The sequence below is a fragment of the Drosophila innubila genome (genome assembly GCF_004354385.1).
Source record: "Drosophila innubila isolate TH190305 chromosome 2R unlocalized genomic scaffold, UK_Dinn_1.0 1_C_2R, whole genome shotgun sequence".
Lineage (NCBI taxonomy): Eukaryota > Metazoa > Arthropoda > Insecta > Diptera > Drosophilidae > Drosophila > Drosophila innubila.
In genome coordinates, this window is record NW_022995374.1 from 5,997,638 (window position 1) to 6,012,956 (window position 15,319).

Here is a 15,319-nt window from a genome sequence, read left to right on the forward strand (position 1 = left end):
TTCGTTGAGCCAATGTGGCCACTGTGCTTGCTCAGCTCAAGTTTCGCAGACGCTGCGCGGGGCACTCAACAACTTGCAACCAGTGTTGTCTAAGATTTCAAGGACTAAAGTAGCTAATTAAATCGATAAATAGTGGCTAGAAATACCTAAAATATTATTAAATTTGTATGCTTATGCTAAATTTTAAATAACAAGAAAATACAGGTATTAATACCAAAATCCATGCATTTTTTTTTATTATTCTTTGCTATTAACAACAAAATTTCGGCATAAGTTATCTAGCAATCTGATTAAGTAAACATTTAATTTTTTTAGATAAACAGATTAGATAGAAATCAAGTTCTCTAGTTTTTACATGTTCAAACAAGCTACAAAAGTCTAGAAATAAAATAGCTAAAATGCAACACTATTTACCTACACTTTATAATAGATATCCAATACACATACACATAATAAACTCTTAATGAAGGTTGACCTTACTCTTTGCTTATTAAAGGCTGTCAAATAAACAACTTTGCTCTCCTCTCGCTCTATTTTAATTGCGAGAGTAAAAGCTGCACGCTCAGCAGCCATACTAAAAGGATCTCTCTCAGAAACTCTTGCAGAATGAGAGATTAAAATCAGCCGGCTGCCAACGACCAAAATGAGAAGTTGTGGGAGCGCAAAGTTTGTACAAGCAATTTCATAATTCTAGTCTTTGTTATTGTTGTCGCTGCCGCTGTTGCTGTTGCTGTTGTCAATGCAAACATTTAATTATTGTCGCCATCAACAACGTTCTCAGACAAGTGAGCTAATCTAACAATGCATCAAATGATTCCAAATTGTAGCTGACAAAGGGAATACTCTAAGTGCTGGAGAGTTCACTGTACGAACACAAACTTCCGCTTTGGATGTGGATGTTGAATTGAGCCACCTTTAAGCAGGCAGAACCGTTCTTCTTGTGGTCATTTGGGCGCAAGGCAAAGGCATAAGCAAGGCAACCAAATGTGGTGCTTCGACCGGGCCTACAACCATTATGCCATGTTATATGCACTCAATTTCACACTTGTTGGTTGCGCGTGCTCTTGGCCAAATGCAATTCTCGCTGCTGTTCTCATTTTTATTGTTATTGCTGGGCATGGTCAATGGGGAAGACTTCTTGTTAGTTTTCCAAGCCAGTGGCTAGTAAAGCTGCCGGATCCGCCTGTGCCAAAAGCTCGCGCCTATCATTAGACAAGCTGCGGAGAGGGGGCATAAGGGGAAGAGGGGGAGGAGAATAACAACGGTAAATGACGTGCAAATAAATGCAGTCAACGAAGCGCGCTAATTAAATTTGCTTATTTAATTTAAGCGAACACTAAACAAGCTATAAACTCGATTCGAAATATTTGACAGCGATATTAATAAATTACATTAACATAAGTTATGAATTTTAAAAGTACATTAAACTATGCAAAACAATTATTTGATTACGCTATTTTGCAAAACTTCCTTTTAATTGATTTAAGTCAACAAATTGTTTGACAATTGCATAAGGCATTATTATTATTTGTTTCGTGACTTGCAACTACAATAACATATATAAAAAAAAAATTAAAATCCAATAACTGATGTTTTTTCCCTAAATTTTTGCTACAAATATAAAAACTACAAAAAATTTGAATTGGCCCGCCGCCGTTTGCAGTTTTTGATCATTTTTGGTAAAAGTATGGCAACGCTTGAATCCTATAACAGTCATCTAACATGCTAAGTTAACACAGCGCTGCTAAAAATGGTTGCTGTCTCCGCCGACCCAAGATGAAAACAAAAATTACAACAGAGGGCGCCTTCAGCAAATACGTTAAATTCAAAAATGAACCAGAAGAAATTACTCCATTTGAAAAATTAAAAATTGAACTGCTTATTACAAAATAATTATTAGCCAAGCTTCGTATGCACACTAAGTAGATAAGCCAATTTTTATTTTTTAATATTTGTGTATTTTCATTTATTCATAATAAATATTTATATTGTATTTTACAAATTTGATTTCTTAATGCCCCATTCCACATATTTATTTGTGCATATACATACTAACATACAACTCGGAAGAAAATTATTAAAGCCAACGAAAGAGAATGAAAAGCAGAATTAGAAAAAGCTCGACGAAGCAAAGTCAACGTCCAATTCCCAGAAGAGAGAATTTGCGCGACAGCATCTATTCGTCTCGCTCGCACTCGCAGACTTTGACTTTTTATGATCGTCCTAACGGAACTTTCAGTTTTCGTACGCAGAACTTTAAATACATACATACATACACAAAAAGGGTTTATTATTTAACAATACTTGCTGAATTATGCATTTACAATTATAGGCCGGGATATGTGCAATATGATTTAAATTTCTAAAAAGGATTAACATATTGTCACGAATCACGGCCTAAAAATGTCTACATACATTTTTATATAAACCGCACAAAGTCCTTGTATATATAGATGTCTTAAGAACATAACATTATCAGGCCGGGAGATGTGCAATATGAATAAATAAATCAATTTTATTGACATATTGTCACAAGTACCGTCCTAAAAATGATTATGCAGGATATGACTTAAAACCTTCACATCACAAATTTACAGATCTTGTTTAATTCGCTTAAATTTTTAGGCCGGGAACAGTGCAATATGTTTATTGGTAAGCTATCTCATATTTAGCACTGGACACGGCCTAGAAATTACAGCTGTTGGGTCAATATTCCATTTACTTCGATTTATTCCGTTAATAGATCTCAATTTGTCCGGCCGTGAAAAGTGCAATCCCTGTCAAACGTAAAAGAATTTGCCCTTTACACGACCGAAGAACTTGAGAATTACTAAAAAATAATATATATCGCTGAACTGCAAGGATCAGTCAGTTTTCAAAAGCCTTCTACTTATTCGAATATTCTTTTGGAGTTTAGATTGATCCTCCCAAACCAAGAACTTGACCGTGACTGAGAAAAAACGATTTGGCTGCGATCGTTAAGTTTCAGATTGTGATTAAAATGTTATTTAACATTAACATTTAACAGAAATATAACAGTGCTGCCAACTTCAGAGGATAAAATAGCTGTTTTTGGCTGGGAAGCATGGTTTTACAATAAATGCTAATTGAGAAACGTATTTGAATATAATTTTAAAATAGCCAGATTTACAGCAATATTTTTCTAGCAAACGAACTCTGAAAATAGCCAAAATTAGCTATAAAAGTTGTTTTACCTAAAATGGTACGACTTGCCAGGTCGGAAAATTTGGACAAAGCGTGTTTCCACATAATAATTGGTTTTGTTTAAAAATTTATTTACGTATTCTGCAACAATTATTTAAAAGTTTCTTTCGATCAGTTTTTTCTGAATCTCCAAAAGTTTTGGAGTCATTTCTATATAGTCGTTGGACTGCTGTTGCATCAGTGCGTAAAGTTTAACCCGTTCATTCTGAATACTTTGTATGCGCTCTCGGTTTTCTTTGCTCTTCGCCATGGCAGCCTGTGACAAAATTGTGAAATTACTATTAGATAATTGTATTATAGAGACTACTCTATGGAGCACACCTGTAAAGACTTTTCCTGTGAGATTAATTGCTTTTGCATATAGCGAATGCTGGCATCCATAAGAAGCATGCGCACCGGTCTAGTGCGTTCTTCTGGTGACATTTTGTGAACGTTCCTGGAGTAGTAAATTGAAAATGGTATATTGCTCTAGCAGATAACTTCTGGTTAACAAGTGCTTACCAGCTGGTACCTTTATATGGCTCGAATCTTTCTTTAAGCACCTCGAGAGTAATCAGCTTTTTTCCCACATCGTTTTGAACAAAAAAACTCTCGTTTATTCGGGCCAGCAACTCGCTCATTTTAGAGCGCATACTTTCTGTTACAGTATTCTTGTTCATAACAGTGTTCTCATGCTCCAATAGAATTGCTGCAAATGGTTCCAAGCATTCAGAACTGTAAAGATAAATATGAGAATATTAATACTAGTGGGAATTAATAGAATTCACAACTTGCCTCATATCTGTAAACACATCCTTAAGGGCTTTATCATACTCCGCTTGCACTTTAGCTGCTATAGGTGTGTGCCTATTGTAGGCTTCCTCAATACTCGACTCGGATAAATTCTTTTTAGTTTGTTGCGACATGTTTGCAAAAAATTAAAATTTTAGCCACATTAAAAAATAACAAATTTGACGCGGCTTCAGCTTGGATAAACAGTGTTACCACACTTAACAGCTGCTTTCGATGGTTGTAACCCTTGGCAATCGACAGACCACCACATCAGCACAATATATCGACCACTATAACTTATCGGCTGTATAATTATTTGTTTATTTGTTATTCACGAATTGCAATAAAAAACCGCAAAAATGGGTAAACGACAGCATCAAAAAGATAAAATGTAAGTAAAAAGGTGTAGTAAACGCCCCTTCCCTAATCGAGTTTTTCCTTTCAGGTACTTAACGTACACCGAATGGAGCGAGTTCTACGGTGGCAAGAAAGTGGAATCCTTGGAGAATGAGCACATAAAATTTAAACGTTTGCCATTTGCAAATTGCTGCATAACTATGGCTCCATTTGAGATGCCCTATAGTGATCTCAACGGTAACGTCTTTGAGTATGAGGCGATACTGACCTTTCTGAAAAAGTTCAAAGTGAATCCCATTACTGGGCAGAAAATGGACTCAAAATCCTTGATAAAGCTGCACTTCCACAAGAATGCCAATGACGAATACCATTGCCCAGCACTGTTCAAGCCATTCAGCAAAAACTCGCATATTGTAGCTGTCGGCACCACGGGCAACGTTTACTGTTGGGAGGCCATCGAGCAGCTGAACATCAAGACTAAGAACTGGAAGGATTTAATTGATGACACACCATTTCTTCGGAAGGACATCATTACCATACAAGATCCACAACATTTGGAAAAGTACGATATATCCAAGTTCTATTATATACGTAAAAACATGCGCGTTTTAACCGAGGAAGAGCAACTGGAACGAAAAGATCCCTTAAATCGCATCAAGACAATGAATCTGGAAACGAAAGAGACCCTGGCACAACTTCAGAAAGACTATCAACCAGCCGAGGAGATACCATCCGGCTCTAAGCGGACAGCCGACAAATTTAATGCAGCTCATTACTCTACGGGTGCAGTGTCTGCCAGCTTCACATCGACTGCCATGATGCCCGTATCTCAGATCGAGGCAGCCATTATAGACGACGATATTGTCAAGTACGAGCGGGTCAATAAGAAAGGCTACGTGCGCCTGAACACAAACTTCGGACCACTCAACCTGGAACTCTATTGCGAGCAGACACCGCGCGCCTGCGATAATTTTATCAAACACTGCGCAGATGGTTATTACAATGGCGTATTGTTTCACCGCTCCATAAGGAACTTTATTGCAAGTAGTCCTTTGTTGAGTACTTAGTGCAACAATTAATATTTGGATTTCTTTATAGATACAAGGAGGTGATCCTACAGGCACCGGTGCCGGCGGTAAATCGATTTGGGGCAAGTCGTTTGAAGATGAATTTAAGCCAAATCTGTCGCACACTGGACGTGGCGTACTCTCCATGGCCAATGCGGGACCAAATACTAATGGCTCACAATTGTATGTAACCAATGATCCCCTGACAACCAACTGATGATAATCTTAATTTCTTCCCATACAGTTTCATTACCTATCGATCGTGCAAGCAACTTGACGGTAAGCACACGATCTTTGGTAAATTAGTTGGAGGTCTTGAGACGCTCCAGAAGATGGAACACATTGAAGTGGACAATAAAGACAGGCCAATTGAGGACATTATAATAGAGAATACTCAGGTGTATGTTAATCCATTCGAAGAAGCTGCCGAACAGTTGGCCAAAGAGCGCGCTGATGAAGCCGCCAGTAAACAAGTGGCTGCCACAAAACTGGAGCAACAAAAGCGTTTAAACGAGCCCCTTAAAGTGTATCGTGAGGGCGTCGGTAAATACCTGAAACCGAGTGCGTCTAAAAAACCCGAGGCCCAATCAACAGCAAATCCCGCCAAAAAGAAGAAAAATTCAAATGGTTTTGGCGATTTCTCTAGCTGGTAGCTGTTCCGCAATAAACAAATGTTTTTACTAAATTAATATCTTTATTCATTTATTATTTTCTTGATCTCCATCTAATTGTTCTCGACTTTGCCAGCTCTTCTTCATCTCCTGCAATTTATTCTGCCGCCGTTTTCGCTCTGTGGACTTTTTCTGATCGAGCAGTTTCGTCTGGGCTGCGATCGACTGCTCTCCATTTAAGTGAACATCAAGCTTATCCAGAAGTATTTTACGTGCTTCAATACGATTTTTGGAAGCCAATCGATGCAGATGACACTTGACTGTTATTCCCGTAGGCAGATGACGCAGGAACACACAGTTGTTGGTTTTGTTAACAGCTTGTCCGCCCGGGCCGCTGCCACGCATTAATGTTTCCTCGATGTCAGATTCCTGGAGCGTTGGATAACGTGAGTAGTCCAAGTGAACAGTGGACGCCAACCGGCAGAGATTGCTGGAGAGCGAACTAGCCAAAGATCGCAGTGTTAGCATTACTAGAGTATGCGTCCCTTCTTAAGCAACGTCTCACCGCGCTGTGCGTAGATGAAAAAGTAATTATAGAATAATTTATTATGATATAATAACAATTAGACGTACCTTGAAATTGAACTCAATCTCAAGGGGATTTGTCAGCTCACGATTCTCACGAAACTCGTGTCGTACACGGCCTAGAAAGTAATTCTTATCCGTGAGCGTCAAATGATTGCCGTATTTTATTAGATGCTTATAAAGGCGGAGAACCTGCTGCCGGGATGGTTGCAACATTTTCTTAGGCAGTCAACAATAACTTGTTGTTGCCAAAGCATATGGCACAAAACAGTGTGTCCCCATCAGAACTTGGCACACTTAAATTAAAACAGCTGTACATTCTTGAATTCAAGTGTTGCCACACGTTTAAGTCAAATGATCAAAAAGTGCAGTAAGTTTTTTTTTTAAGAATAATGAGGCAAAAGATTAACAGATTAATCAAAATGTTTAATTCGAAATTAGATAAAATAAAGGTAATTTTTTTTTACGACTGCGGGAGTATGTTGAATTTCGAGGTAATATATTTTAACTTAATCCGAAAATTCGACTAAATGCTTAAAAAAAATTGGTTAAAATTTTTAAAGCTTAAGCCTTTAAATTATAGAAGTGGCAGGTTTTTATACATTTTGGAAATTGATCCCAATTCAAAAGTGGACTTAGCTCCGCGAACCAAGGCTGCCAAGCTGTTTTTTGGGTTTAAGGCTGACACCCTTGCATCAGCTGTTAATAATTGCGCCTTTTAAAACAAACAGCTGTACAAAAAACATGCACACACACTCACACCCACATATGTATGTTTTTATTTACATATAATTATGAAACTCGCACTATTTAAAGAGAGCATATACATTTTTATTTTTAAAAATTGAATTGTACCCATATTCCTTATATAATGTAATGTCTTCTGGTTTGAGATAACAAATGTTTCTTTTAACTTATTGCCAAGTCACTATGATTATTAATTTAAAGTGTCATTGTTTGTTTAAAATATCGCACTATCCACCCAATCTGAGTTATCAATGCCTTCATCGATTTGAACATTGTGCAAGCGACTTAACTCAAACATTTCCAACATTTGATGGGCAATTTCACGATCAACTATTTCGCCACCTTGTGTCATGTTTCTCTGTATAATCTCCTCTTCTGGTATAACAGAATTTAACATATCCTCTAGCGTAATAGCAGGCGGATCGACCAGAAACATTAGAAAGGATGCTGAAATGCTCAGCGAGAAGGGTAAATACAGGACATACTCCTTCAACAAATTCTCCCGGCTGCAGAAAAAATAAAAACATTATTAGATTGTAGACAAATGATCAATATTGTTTTGCTTCATTACTTTAAGAACTCCGGAAGCGGCTGCTGGGAGTTTTCCTTGAAGCTCGCGAAGAGCGCATTGCAGTAATCATCGAATAGACTGTCGAAATTCTTATAACGCACATCGGCAAGAACGGAAACGGCGAGGAAAACGGTTAGATCGATCATGGGCGAAGATAACCGCATGGTCTGATAGTCAAACATCATGATCTCCAGGGGATTCCCACTGCTATCCGTATCGTACTTATATGCAACATTATTCCTTAGAAAATCTCCATGACACAGAATTGCCAAAGGTTCCTTGGGCGCCACTCGCTGACGACCAAAGCCCAAATAACTGCAGGTCAGTTGCTGGAATTTCTTGATGAAATCCTTGTCCACTTCCGGCTGATAAGTTCTTGTTGCTAAGCCAGCTCGCTTGATAGCAGTTTTCATTGATAAATCCCAATCTGCACCAATAGACTCGGCGGCATAACGCGAGTCTCTAAACTGACTGGTTAGCTGGTCAAAACGTTCCCTCTGATTGATTTTCAAAGCATATCCAAAACCATGAAATCTGCCCAAGAACTTGACTGAAAAGGGAATTCCCTAAAATTAAATGCAGGATGAAGATTAGATGAGCAACTCACCAGCTATGCGCGCATGCTCTAGACTCAATCCAAATCTCTTCTTAGTCACACTCCAACCGTCTTCACCGAAATCTCCCAGAATGAGAATGGCAGACATGGGTTTATTCTCACTATAGTAATACTTGGGAGCAGCAAAGTTGCCATTGCTGAGTTTTTGGAGTATTGGTAAAATTTCAGTGTAGAAACTGATTTCATTGTAGAAGAGATCACCAAACTGGGTCTCATCGTAAGCTTCTTTTGGTATCTTAGGCGTTTTCTATAATATAATGTTGCGTGTTTTGATTAATTATATAGATAGAATGTTTGTTAATAACTGGTTATAAAATTTGTTTACAAACCTTTACAACGAATTTCCTCATTTGTTGCTCGCCAGCGTATTCAAAATTGATTGTCGCTCTGTAGCATTGAGTCAACATGAAAGCCTCCTCAACGCCAATTATATTAATTGCAATGCTCCCCACTTTAAATGTATTTAGCTCTGATTCGCTGTAGTTATCCACTAAACGTCCATTTTTTAGAATCTCTGGCAAGATAGTTTCGGTCAACCATTGAATTTCATCATCCACGTTCAGCGACATTTTTAGTTCGTAATGCTAGAGAACTGTTCTGATCCGCGAATAGAACTTAACTGGTCGTCTCTCGGCTCTATGCTGTTCGTTATAAACGACAATAGACGAAATGTTTCTCTCTTCCCGAACGAAAATACATATTCACATAAATATTTGATATTGTTAAACCATTTCGTTGATTAGTTCAAATGTGTGCGAAATTAATCGCAAATTGTTTGGGTTGTTTCTATTGTAGATAATGTGCGCTTCAGTACCCGTTTTCTGTATATTTGATAAGATATCTCTTGATTTAATCGTGTTTATGTTTACCAATGTGGGCTGCAAAAACAGTATATGGACACTTACTTCTTTTAGATATCATATCTTCGTTAAAACTAAACCGTTTTCTTATCGAATTTCTTTTATGATCATAGTGTGATCAGATTCTTATAGATATTTAAAAAGTTTGTTTCACGAAATGAATAAATTTATTTATAATAAGATCGGCTACGAGCAAATGAAATAAATATTTTAAGCGAATTTTAAGAAAATTAATTAATTAATAATTAATAAAATTTTTAATTAGTTAGCAAGTTTATAAATTGAATTAAAGAAAAATTATAAATAAATCAAAAACAGAAAAATAATTAATTAATTATTTTAAAAGTGTAAAGTATTATTAATCCACTCTGTGGTATCAATATCTTCATCTATTTGGACGTTATGCAAGCAACTTAGCTCAAACATTTCCATTATCTGATGCGCAATTTCGCGGTCAACCAATTCTCCACCTTGGGAGTAGGCTGTCTGAATGATTTCTTCTTCAGATTTTTCTTTGGTTAAGTTTTCCTCAGGAGAGGTGGAAGGCGGATCGACGAGAGCCATAAGGAAGAAGCACTTTATAAACACAGCATATGGTAAAAATCGTATGTACTCCTTAAGCAAGTTCTCTCGACTGCAAGAAAATAACAATTAGTTGCGTCAAATTTAAGTATGATCTCAAATAAAATAATAATAATACTTTAGAAAGTCCGGAAGTGCTTGGTTTGAATATTCCCCATAGCTTTCAAAGAGAGCATTGCAGTAGTCGTCGAAAAGACTGTCGAAGTTCTTATAACGCACATCTGCCAAGAGGGAGAGGGCCAGGAATATGGAGAGGTCAATCATGGGCGAAGATAACCGCATTGTCTGATAGTCAAACATCATGATGTCCAAGGGATTCCCACTGCTGTCTGTATCGTACTTATATGCCACATTATTCCTTAAATAGTCGCCGTGGCAGAGGGTGGAGAGGGGCTCCCGGGGCGCAACACGCTGACGACCATAACCCAAATAACTGTAGGTTAGCTGCTGAAACTTCCTAACGAAATCCTTATCCACTTGCGGCTGATAAGTACTGACTGCTTTGCCTGCTCGCAAAATTGCGGCTTTCTGCGATAGTTCCCAATGTGAAGTCAAGGATGTTATGCCAAATCGTGCCTCCTTCAACTTGCTTGTTATGTTATCAAATAGGTCCTTTTGGTTATGTTTCAAAGCATATCCAAGCCCATGGAATCTGCCCAGATACTTGACTGAAAAGAGAATTATCTTTAAATAAAGAAAAGATAAAGATTAGATCAGATACTAACCAGCAATACGCGCGTGCTCTAGACTTAATCCAAATCTCTTCTTAGTCACACTCCAACCATCTGCACCGAAATCACCCAGAATAAGAACGGCCGATGTGGGACTCATCTCACTATAGTAATACTTGGGAGCAGCAAAGCTACCATGGCTTAAATTTTGGATTATTGGTAGGATTTCAGTGTAGAAGCGAATTTCGTTATTGAAGAGATAGTGAAATTGCAGAGATTTGTATATTTCCTGTGATATCTTAGGCGTTCTCTGTGGGGTTGATATGATATATATGCTATACTTTCATGATAAGGAGATTGCTTAACTGAATACTATGTCACGTACACGTAATTAAACATGGTGAAATAGCTGGAAAAAATATGATTCTAAAATTAAGATCTTTAATAAGTGTACCTTAACAATCAGTTTCTTTTGCAGCTTTTCGCCAGCGTATTCAAAATTTACGGTCGCTCGATAGCACAGGGTCAACATATAGGCCTCTTCGGGTCCGATTATATTAATTTCAATGCTCCCCACTTTGAACGTCTCTACCAAAGACTCGTTAAAGTTGTCCACCAGACGTCCTATTCTCAGAATATCCGGCAGGATAACTGTGGCAAGCCATTGGAATTCATTCTTGAATACTAATGACATTTCAACAAAGATGTGAACTGCACCGACTTGATGTTTACTTTCAACTGAGACTTATCTCAAGCGATAACTGTGTTATATACCATGGACGAAACAAATGAGATATATGTGTTATGTATATATTTTAACCCATTGTGTACTGTCGTTTTTTGTGCCCATTTTAAGTAATATGCTAAAATTATATTCCTTAGCTTTAAAATTCCAAATTTTTAAAATCTTTGTAGAAGAATTGATGACTCGCCATGGTAAAATACTGGCGACGGTACTCGTTAGATAGCTCCTATCATTTTAGCATGTTTGAGGGTGTATTACATGATCCATCCATGCAAAAGCACCGGACTCTTAAATTATCGTCTTCGAAGGAATTCAGTGATCTGAATCTGTTCGATAACCCGACTAAACCGCGACGCAGGGAAAAGTCAAAGAAAAGACAAACCAAGCCAAGAGAATTCCAAAAAGAACATGTACGAAAGACACATGCGAAAAACGATTCAGAGGATTCCCCGCAGATGTTAGAGTTTTTCAAAGAAATCCAAAAACGGGAGCTAAAGAATTACTATGCCAAAAGAATTGCCGCAGAACGAGATTACAGTTGCCACAAGTGTCCCACCTGTGGGTGGATGACTCCGACTCCAGTTTATGAGGACACATATCCATAAGTCTGAGCACAGTACTTGAATGTTTCCTTAACAATTCGCCAACATGCCCATGGTGGTCTTTAGGGGAGGAGCATCATAGACATGTCAGTTAATATTAACAGGAAAATCAATTGTTACTTTGCTCAACATTATTTGGAATTTCTCATGAGCATGTTGAACTTGTGCTGGGTTGTCAGTTCATTAGGAAACTAAATTCATTGTTGTTAGTTTGTTTTTCTTCGACATCTTTTACTCGAAATTCTCCTAGTTCGCCCCCAAGATGTATTCAGAGCCGCCACAAAATACACAGGGTACACAGACTATACCACAACCAACTCCAGCTCCACCAATATGTGTGCCCCTATTGATGGTTGATGAGGATGGGAAGAAGCGTTATTGCTATCATGGCGGCAAGTGCCGTTGTGAGACTTGTGCAAGAATTCGCCAGGATCAATTGGACGAATTGGACAGGAATCTAGATGAGTTCGTGCCACACAGTCGCCTCAAACTGGAACCGGCAATTCGTCAGGCAAAGCAAAAGCAATACACACTGCAGGCAACTCGTACATCTCCACAAATGGCCAAAATGCTGTTGGATGATCATCTGCGTCTAATCAGGGAATATCCCATCTATTATCTGCCGGATAAATATTATGTGAAAGATGCTTGGAGAGTGGTGGGACCTCAGGAAGTGGGCACCCAAACGGAGATTCCTATTGGCAACTACGGCATCGATGGCTGCCCGTGCCCGGAAAAGTCCGTTTGCTGGGATATTTAACTTAGAAAGCAATTACATATTCTAAAATTGTGCAATATTATCGCTAGGAGAATAAAGAGTAAAGATGAGAATCAAAAAAAAAAAAAACTTAAGTTTTACTTCAAAGGGAGTAAAGGTTTATTCTTAGAAAAATATTAATATCGAATATTTTGAATATTTTCAACCAACAATAAAATTTTAATAGTTAAGATTAGTAATTTACTTGGAATTAAAATACTTTTATATTGGAATCTATTTTACTTAACAATTTATTTAAGAATGATAGCAGCTGTATCAAAAAATAAATTATAAAAATAAATTTAACTTTTTAAAATAACCAATCACGATAGACCCTCTTATTCGATTTTTGAGAATACTTGAAATTTAACGGAGGAAGAAATATGTTTGTATATAACGGAAGAAATATGTTTGTATATATTGTCAGTTGGAATGTTATTATTTCCAAGTAATACAGTTCGTAACAAAATTTTCCAATTTCCCACAAATGAAAATTATGTTGAAATGCCTGAAAGAGTCGCGAATGTTGAGCAGATTAACTCTGGTCCAATGCAGACGAGCGATTTCCCATGACACTACCAATGTGACCGGTTTCAATGCGTTCATGGAGAAGGGAGATGTGCGTACGGAATCTGTGAATGTGCTGCCGCAAACCAAATACGGTGGCATCACCCATGCAACTCTCTTGACCGGCAACACAATCATTGGCCAAATGGGAGCCAAATATGTTGAGTCTCTGTTGAGCAGCGCTCGAGTTCCCGTGGAGGTGCAGAAGATCACAGTTGACATGGGCGAGGAGTACTTTAACTCGGTACTTCGGAATCGGGCTGCCGTCCATGTGGACATTGTACACGATTCGGAGAATAAAAGGAAATCACTGAAGATTTGCAACGATCTCGATCTGCATGTGTTCATGACGACCTTACGCAGTTTTCGTGGTTTTAAATGCCTCTTCCCTGATGTGAATATCCTGCTGATAGCCCAAAACAATATGGGCAACTACGCGGAGCTGGAGTACTCGCCAGTTAAGGGTGTTGTCGAGGGACTGCACGTGGTCACCAGTGCGGCCATTGAGCGTTTTCTTCGATATGCCTTCAGAGTTGTCATGGCCAGAAAACGGAAAAAGGTCACCCTTGTGCACAAATCCTCCGAGTGGCCCAAGACCGAAGGTGTCTTACTAGACATCGCCTGGCAACTGCAGAAAGAATCTTTTCCTGACATTGAACTGGAGCCGTTGGAGCTGGACAAATGCGTTAGTCGCCTGATATTGAATCCCCAAAAATTTGATGTGCTCGTCACTAGTGATCTGTATGGCACCTTTATGGCCACGATTTGTAGCTCAATTTGTGGCGGTGCGAATCTCTTCTCGGCCATTGAGATTGGCGATCATCATGCTGTCTTCAAGCCGTTGCAAACGAAACTATCGCTGACCAACTACAAAGTGCTGAGTCCCTATGGCATTGTGTCCACCTGTGTGGACCTGATGTACCATCTGGGTCATCGGGTGTGTGCCAGGGCGCTTTGGAATGAGATGCTGCGCACCATGGACGAGGGCATTAAGACTGGCGATTTTCAGGGTTCCGATCGTGGCGAGTACATTATTTGCAACATTATGAACAAGCTGCGTTGCAACATGTTCAGTCAAGACCTAAATCAAGAAGATTAGCATCGTGGAAATAACATGTTCATTAAATTTTACTTTACTTTCTTATTCGATTTAGATACATTAAAATTAACAAAATATATTTGAACAAATATTTTCAATAATTCAATTCTAAATTGTTAGAAATTGCGTCTCAAGTTCGAACTCTTGCGCTGAAATGTTAAGAAATAAATATATATGATTTGCAAAGTTAGATTTTTCTTTTTTTTAATCCTGGAATCACACCTGTTCCTCCTCAGTGCGCAGATTGCTCTCGCTCATCAGCATTTTCCAGTCGTCGGTGAAGGTCACCTGTTCTACGATCCGCTTAAAGGAAACCCGCTTCGTATTATTCAATGTCGGTCCAGTTTTGCCTTTCTTCTTCTTGTTATTATTATTATTATTGACATACTTCATATAGTCGTAGATCGGCTCTTTCATATCGATCTCCGAGGGTGGCGGTGTCAGGGCAGTCTTCAATTTCTTAGCACCATTTAGTTCCGAAATAATTGGCTTATCAAATACTTTTTCTACCATATCCATGTTGCCGAGAATTTTGGAAATAATTTTTTTGTATTACAATTTATCACTTTGTTAAAAGATAGATTAACAACACAAAGCCATATGGATTTAATGTAGATACTAAACAAACCAACAAATCTATAAAAAAAATATATTATAGCAAAACTACAGAGATCTCGAAAAGTTTCCCTAGACATAAGTTTTGTATTGTACTTATTTTGTGATTAACAGGGATCGCAATTAAGAGTTCCTTTTATTTCTCAATATAAAAATTATAGCTAAAATTAAATTTTTAAATTTTAAAATCTATTTTCAATATTAAAATCCAAAATAAAACTTGTTTTTCAAATTTTTAAATAAAAATTAAACTTGTTAAAAATTATTTTTG

The 15,319-nt window shown here is 37.9% G+C and overlaps 9 protein-coding genes across 9 annotated transcripts; 3 read left to right on the forward strand and 6 right to left on the reverse strand.

Moving 5' to 3' along the window:
• Window positions 1-3,275: 3,275 nt before the first annotated feature.
• Window positions 3,276-4,209, reverse strand: LOC117784370. Its single transcript, XM_034622094.1, has 4 exons — window positions 4,000-4,209; window positions 3,727-3,939; window positions 3,547-3,661; window positions 3,276-3,481 (listed from the first exon to the last, which is right to left on the reverse strand). Exons 1-4 carry the CDS (start codon window positions 4,128-4,130, stop codon window positions 3,320-3,322), a joined length of 621 nt encoding a protein of 206 aa, XP_034477985.1. The 5' UTR covers window positions 4,131-4,209; the 3' UTR covers window positions 3,276-3,319.
• Window positions 4,210-4,269: 60 nt separating this feature from the next.
• Window positions 4,270-6,109, forward strand: LOC117784369 (RING-type E3 ubiquitin-protein ligase PPIL2). Its single transcript, XM_034622093.1, has 4 exons — window positions 4,270-4,387; window positions 4,442-5,393; window positions 5,452-5,603; window positions 5,665-6,109. Exons 1-4 carry the CDS (start codon window positions 4,356-4,358, stop codon window positions 6,071-6,073), a joined length of 1,545 nt encoding a protein of 514 aa, XP_034477984.1. The 5' UTR covers window positions 4,270-4,355; the 3' UTR covers window positions 6,074-6,109.
• On the reverse strand, window positions 6,095-6,594 carry LOC117784371 (probable peptide chain release factor C12orf65 homolog, mitochondrial). Its single transcript, XM_034622095.1, has one exon. It carries the CDS (start codon window positions 6,557-6,559, stop codon window positions 6,119-6,121), a length of 441 nt encoding a protein of 146 aa, XP_034477986.1. The 5' UTR covers window positions 6,560-6,594; the 3' UTR covers window positions 6,095-6,118.
• LOC117784373 (MIEF1 upstream open reading frame protein) lies at window positions 6,545-6,889 on the reverse strand. The gene is made up of 2 exons (XM_034622096.1): window positions 6,665-6,889; window positions 6,545-6,600 (listed from the first exon to the last, which is right to left on the reverse strand). The coding sequence occupies exons 1-2, from the start codon at window positions 6,830-6,832 to the stop codon at window positions 6,562-6,564; spliced, it is 207 nt and encodes a 68-aa protein (XP_034477987.1). The 5' UTR covers window positions 6,833-6,889; the 3' UTR covers window positions 6,545-6,561.
• Window positions 6,890-7,425: 536 nt separating this feature from the next.
• Window positions 7,426-9,181, reverse strand: LOC117784773. Its single transcript, XM_034622586.1, has 4 exons — window positions 8,880-9,181; window positions 8,542-8,797; window positions 7,935-8,484; window positions 7,426-7,869 (listed from the first exon to the last, which is right to left on the reverse strand). Exons 1-4 carry the CDS (start codon window positions 9,117-9,119, stop codon window positions 7,578-7,580), a joined length of 1,338 nt encoding a protein of 445 aa, XP_034478477.1. The 5' UTR covers window positions 9,120-9,181; the 3' UTR covers window positions 7,426-7,577.
• A 537-nt stretch (window positions 9,182-9,718) lies between these two features.
• Window positions 9,719-11,397, reverse strand: LOC117784772. The gene is made up of 4 exons (XM_034622585.1): window positions 11,118-11,397; window positions 10,718-10,973; window positions 10,111-10,660; window positions 9,719-10,044 (listed from the first exon to the last, which is right to left on the reverse strand). The coding sequence occupies exons 1-4, from the start codon at window positions 11,355-11,357 to the stop codon at window positions 9,750-9,752; spliced, it is 1,341 nt and encodes a 446-aa protein (XP_034478476.1). The 5' UTR covers window positions 11,358-11,397; the 3' UTR covers window positions 9,719-9,749.
• An 826-nt stretch (window positions 11,398-12,223) lies between these two features.
• Window positions 12,224-12,857, forward strand: LOC117783888. The gene has a single exon (XM_034621453.1). It carries the CDS (start codon window positions 12,273-12,275, stop codon window positions 12,768-12,770), a length of 498 nt encoding a protein of 165 aa, XP_034477344.1. The 5' UTR covers window positions 12,224-12,272; the 3' UTR covers window positions 12,771-12,857.
• Window positions 12,858-13,263: 406 nt separating this feature from the next.
• LOC117783601 (isocitrate dehydrogenase [NAD] subunit gamma, mitochondrial) lies at window positions 13,264-14,512 on the forward strand. The gene has a single exon (XM_034621059.1). It carries the CDS (start codon window positions 13,264-13,266, stop codon window positions 14,431-14,433), a length of 1,170 nt encoding a protein of 389 aa, XP_034476950.1. The 3' UTR covers window positions 14,434-14,512.
• LOC117783602 lies at window positions 14,513-15,016 on the reverse strand. The gene is made up of 2 exons (XM_034621060.1): window positions 14,656-15,016; window positions 14,513-14,582 (listed from the first exon to the last, which is right to left on the reverse strand). The coding sequence occupies exons 1-2, from the start codon at window positions 14,950-14,952 to the stop codon at window positions 14,550-14,552; spliced, it is 330 nt and encodes a 109-aa protein (XP_034476951.1). The 5' UTR covers window positions 14,953-15,016; the 3' UTR covers window positions 14,513-14,549.
• Window positions 15,017-15,319: the final 303 nt, after the last annotated feature.